The sequence below is a fragment of the Sprattus sprattus genome, assembly GCF_963457725.1.
Source record: "Sprattus sprattus genome assembly, chromosome: 14".
In the NCBI taxonomy this organism is placed as follows: Eukaryota; Metazoa; Chordata; class Actinopteri; order Clupeiformes; family Clupeidae; genus Sprattus; species Sprattus sprattus.
The window spans coordinates 18,717,087-18,723,058 of NC_137912.1; the positions used below are offsets into that span (position 1 = coordinate 18,717,087).

Consider the following 5,972-nt stretch of genomic DNA (forward strand, 5'->3'; position numbering starts at 1 on the left):
TGTGGTGCCTTATTTGTTCTTTGGGGTTTTGAATTGCTGTGCAAATCTAGTACTCTGCTGTTCTTTCTGCAGGTTACATCTATATTTGTATTTGTCTCCATTAAGGTATGCTCTCTTGAAGTTTCTGATTCATTTCTATTTGGTCCTGTGCTGGTGTATACGAGCCTGATCTTGTGATCATTAGCTGGGAATGATGCATGTGTTAACAGAACCAAAGTGATCTATCAATGTATAAGCTGCTTATAATACACATCAATGGCGACTATTTCTGAGGAATTTCGCAAAACACTTACTTGGTACTCCACAGTGGAGAAGCTTTAGGTAGCTCACAAGAAGGCAAAGGGAAACACAACACATGCTGTTTCAGGAGGACAACTCAGGGATGTTCAGCCCCAGTCTCCCTGGTTCCCCAGAACGATACTAGTTCCCAATGGGAGTTTAACACAATAACAATCTCAGGGACAGAGAGAGAGAGAGTAAGAGAAAGAGAAAGAGAGAGCGAGAGAGAGAGAGAGAGAGAGAGAGAGAGAGAGAGTATATTTGGGTTTGTGTGTGTGAGTTTGTGTATATGTGCGAGTGTGTGTGTGTGTGTGTGTGTGTGTGTGTGTGTGTGTGTGTGTGTGTGTGTGTGTGTGTGTGTTTGTGTGTGTGTGTGTGTGTGTATGTCTGTGTGAGGGAGTTTGTGTGTCTGTGTGTGTGTGAGTGAGTTTGTGTGTGTGTGTGTGTGTGTGTATGTGTGTGTGTGTGTGTGTGTGTGTGTGTTCGTGTTTGTGTCTATGTTTGTGCATGTGCACATGTGGATCTTAGCAGATACACTTGTCTGTGTAACTGTGACTGCTTCTTGGTTCCTTAACTGTGAGGTCCACCTCTTCCATCTTCAGAAACCCCAGGCTACACATGGAAGCTCCATTCACTCAGCGTGCGTCCATACTGCAACCAACAAGAGCAGAGTGGAGAGGTCATCAAAAGGTCAATACCAGTTCACAGAGAACACACAAGAACACACACACAAGAAATGTAACTCTTGGGCTAGGCCTCTAATCTTTAGTCCTGAATGTGACAGTCAACAAGAACACACACACACACACACACACACACACACATATACACACAGTTTGAGCACTACAACAGACACACACACTCACACACACAATCAGCAAACAAACAAAACAGAACCTAAATCTGTGCGGAGCGCATCAATAAACTCAGCCGATGTGACAAACGAAGGCAGAGGGCTCCCACTCTGCGACAGCCGTGGCTGCAAATCCAATTATTTGCGTCTCATGTTGCAAATTTGTTCTAATGGTCCGGACGTGGAGCAAATACGCATCGGCCCAAGGAAACAAAAGGATGCGTTTTCTAATTAACATGAAAGGAAGAGAGGGGGGGTGGGGGACGGAGGGATGTATTCGCAAAGCCATCTTCCATTCCTCTCTGCTCCTCTCCCTTCTTTCTCCGCCTTAGACATGACTGCTTTTCTTGAGTTGTTTTTCTTTCCTGTTGCTTTCTTGTTTGTGATGTCTTTCGCATGGTGTGAGTCTGCTATTTTCTTGGCATCTTACTCACAAATGAAATGTCAACAGATGTAATAACATCGCCTCACACACTTTTAGAATAATTCCAACCTCCTCCTCCCCCTCTCGTTTTCTCTCTAATTCCTTGTTTTTTTTCCTTCTTTCTCTTTTTTCAAGGAAAGAAAACACATTTTGTTGATTTCATAGTTCATTAGGCTTTTGTCGCTTCTCTCAGCACCACCAACTCCCCCACACATATTCTACTCTCTTTATCTGTCCTTCTATGGGCTCGTCTTCAGAATGCAAACAAAAGACACCGCTAAAGTAATTCGCTTTGTGTGATTATGGCCTTGGTCTAACGAGAGCTTACAGGACCCTTGCCAATGTCTGCGCTGCGTGGCACTACCTTCTACTCTATCCTACACAACACACACACACAAACACACACACACACATACAGTATATATATACTGCCACAGACACACATACACACACAAAGATCCACACAATACATAAAGACATATACTCATACACAAACAAACAACACACAAACACACACACACACACACACACACACACACACACACACACACACACACACACACACACACACACACACACACACAGACACATAGTATACTTCCACAGATACACACTCACATAAACACAGACGCACTCAATAAATACAGACATCTACTCTCACACACTCAGAGAGACACACACAATGCACACACAGGCACACAGACTTCCCCTCCTTTTCTCTCATCCCTGAGCTGTTCTCATGCCTGCCTGAACTCAGTGCTGATGACTGCTGGCCAGGAGAGTAGATGCTGTGACTACTGAGACCAGTAAGAGTATGAAGGAGATAGTGTATATTATAGTGTGGTTGGACAGAAACTCTGATTCCACTAAAGAACTTAGAATACCCTGGATGTTCTTTGATTCTACTGGGTGGTAAAAAATAAAGGTGTTGCTGCCAAGGACTACATCCTGCCCCTGCCTCAAACAGCAGGTGGGACTCAAGAGAGGTATCCATGGACACAGACAACTCTTTACTTACACCTCTTGGTTTCTTATGAAACTTCACATCACAACATAAAAGCATCTGACTTATACAATGCAACAGATTGTGGCTATCAAATAAGTGTTGTTACTGTGTTAACTGCATCATTCTTGTGGGAACCCTTGAGGTCTTTGATCAGTAATGCTAACTATGTTTAGCTTCTGCTCACCTTGTGAAGTTGGTGACACATTAACCAAGTGACCTGCCTTTTTGCTGTTAGCAGAGAACTAACAACAGGCCTATTTTATAGATATAATGTGTCTATACGACATACCCATGCATTTATTGAACAGAATAAAATGGAGAGTCTCTCAAGCAGTTATTTAATTACCTTGGGCATTATTTTGATGATTTTTCTAAAACCCCATTCATTCTCTCATAGGGATTATTTGTTTAAAACAGAACTCGCAAAAATGCTATCCCACCACATCCTAACCCACCGTGTGTGTGTGTGTGTGTGTGTGTGTGTGTGTGTGTGTGTGTGTGTGTGTGTGTGTGTGTGTGTGTGTGTGCGCTCATGCAGCCACATGTTCTCACCTGTATGTCTGTCAGCTCCTTCATTAGCCTGGAGGCCAGGGAGTTCTCCTGTTGACAAGGGATCTGCAAGTTCTGAAACACCAGCCGACCAGAACAATTACAACACCCACCCACTAATGACCTACCATACCAATCAATCACTGGTGATTGGCCATTAATGTTCAATTACTCCCTTTGTCCAAAAATCATTACAGACCACTAACATCACTTGCTACTAGCATGAAAATTAGTCATTAAGGAGATTACTGCAATGATATCCTAATTTGATACATGGTAATTGATGTGAATTAAAAACATAATGATGCAATCCGTCTCGGTAATGTTTAATGATTAAATAAGAATATTGACCATGAATGACCACAGACAACAATTAGACAAGTACAAAAATTTGAATACTTAAAAGAGTCCACTATGACTTAATGACTGTGCACATGTATTTAAAAAAAAGAAAGAAGTAAGTGTCTGTACTAAACACAAAGTATTTCAGACAATAGATGTATTGGGATGATAACTGTAACCCCAAATGTTATAGCAAATGCAATTGGATGATTGGTATAGACATGAGTATAGACATATCTATAGACATAATGTATTACCTTATGCAATGGGATAATGTGTGTAATGTAAAAACACACAGGAATGGGACAGCAGTATTTGCATAAAGACTCACCTCTCCCTGGTACAGAACCCTTCCAACCGGACTGACCACACAGGCGGTACCAGAACCGAACATTTCCTTGACCCGGTTCTCCTTCAGTCCATGCCGCAGGTCCGACATGGTCAGGTAGCGCTCACACACCTTAAACTCTCTCTGAGAGGTCGTGCAGAGATTGTTACAGAGGATAGTGTTAACCCACACTATGTCAGAGTATGAACCCCTTCTTTCATTTAAAAGAGGGGATACAGAACCTACTCCAAAGCATTGCTTTACATTTTTTTTCTTTAACACAATGTGTACTTGTTTAAGGGAAGCATAGCCGCAGTGGCATAGGCATTGGTCACTGCTGAAGGCCGAACAAGGATTGTATTGCCAGTAAAACTTAACATAACTTAATTTAACAGCTTAACATAATCACTTGGCTAAGGCACTGGGTGTGTCAAGTGTTCAAAAATAGACTTCGGACAGAGTAGCCAAATCATTAACTGACCCATTTGTCCTGAAATAAAGCTGCCAATATGATCACTACTAACAAACAAACACATGCACGCACGCACGCACACACCCACACACACATAGGCTAAACACATGTGTCCATGTGTTTTAGTCCCTCCCTACGAACATATACACACAAAACCTTCCCATATGCTTTCCTTATACTTCCCCAAAATACACAGTGTTACACTCAGTATGTACATGAACAGCTTGTCTATTCACAGTATGGATGAGACATTCAATCTACATAAAATAAAATGCATCTAGAGTTCTCATCCAACTCAGACAAGAAGCTCCCTAATTATGGTAAAAAAAAGGTCTCTGTGTGGTCTCTATGACGATGCCCAAATGCAAAGCGTACCCATTTCAGTGCCAGCTCCAGGATACTCTGTCGAGTGATGCCCGGCAAGATGATGCCGTCCAGGGGGGGTGTTGCCAGCTCCTCCTCTGAGGTAAACAGATACACAAACAAGCAAAATGACCATCTGCTTCTCCTGATATCAGGGAGGTGCACAGGAGTGGGCTAAGGTTGCTCGGGCAACTGCCCGTTTGCCCTCCTCGACTGAAGTTGCCCTTCCAAAGGAAATATATCTTTTTTTTTTTTTAAAGTATTATGGCTGCAGAACTTCATGTAGGCCTAGATAAAATAATCGCGAGAAGTGTCCAGGGGAAGGGGGCGTGGCTGCGGCGGTTAGTGAGAGCTTCAAGTGATATAGGCAAAATATTCGTCCAGGGGTCGGGGGCGTGGCGGTGTTGGTTAGTGAGAGTGTGAGAGTGTTGCCCCTTTTTTCCAGGGCAGAGCAAAGGCCCTTCAAAATTCCTGTGCACGTCCCTGCCTGATATACAAACAACCTGCGGAGACCTGAGCAGTGCAGTCAGGTTGGTCTGACTTCTGAGGTCAGTTACGATATTTCTCCACTAGAGGTCACTATTATTTCTAAATCCCAAACATTTTACATAACAAGGGCATTTCCCAATACACAGCATCAATGTGGACTCTCAGTCATGCAAAGCCAACCTAATATGTTCAGCTTGTGTAGGTTAAGAATATGAAGTTATAATAAATTATAACAAAGTTCCACTGACCTCCTTTCTCATTTGTCCAGTAGAGGAAGAGGTTCATGGTGCCCACTTCAGTGATCTGATGGTCATCCCCATACAACCAGAGGACCTGCTGACACCCAGAATCAACCGCCTCATACTGAGCAAAGATGGAGGCTCCATAGTTCCTGCGTGGGATTGGACACAAGCATAACCAATCAAAAATGTTCTAGACCAGAGAGGCTCTCTAGAAAACAGGATATACTAAATGTTCTAAACTATTCTGGCCTATAGTAACGTACCTATCATGATCCTGAGAGAACAGTACAAACATAGTTTGGCCTCAAGTGAAACCGCGGATGTAAGTAATGTCTTTCACTGCTTTCCCTGTTTGCATTTTCAAAGGCTTAGCACCCAATCTTTGTGAACGGTGACAGGGGTACGAGATCAAAAACATCTTTCAGAAAAATGCAAACAGCACAAAAGAAGACTTTGAGACTAAGGGTTCTGGCAAGGTGAAGGCTACAGGATTGGTATTAGAAGCACAATGAGGAGTTCACAACAAATCAACACATCCTGTCCGGAATTGGTTTGTGTGGACATGACGAGGGTGAGACCATGAAAAGAATGAATACCTTCATCTGAAATGCCATGACCCAACACA

The 5,972-nt window shown here is 42.9% G+C and overlaps 1 protein-coding gene across 1 annotated transcript in view; it reads right to left on the minus strand.

Moving 5' to 3' along the window:
* Positions 1-891: 891 nt before the first annotated feature.
* bcat1 (branched chain amino-acid transaminase 1, cytosolic) overlaps positions 892-5,972 on the minus strand; it is a gene marked incomplete at both ends in the record, with an annotated part of 13,913 nt that continues 8,832 nt past the window's right edge. Inside the window, 5 exons of the mRNA XM_080851598.1 lie at positions 892-930; positions 3,115-3,186; positions 3,785-3,925; positions 4,629-4,714; positions 5,354-5,496. Of these exons, the coding sequence (XP_080707724.1) occupies positions 892-930; positions 3,115-3,186; positions 3,785-3,925; positions 4,629-4,714; positions 5,354-5,496 (481 nt within the window). The remainder of the gene's footprint in view (positions 931-3,114; positions 3,187-3,784; positions 3,926-4,628; positions 4,715-5,353; positions 5,497-5,972) is intronic.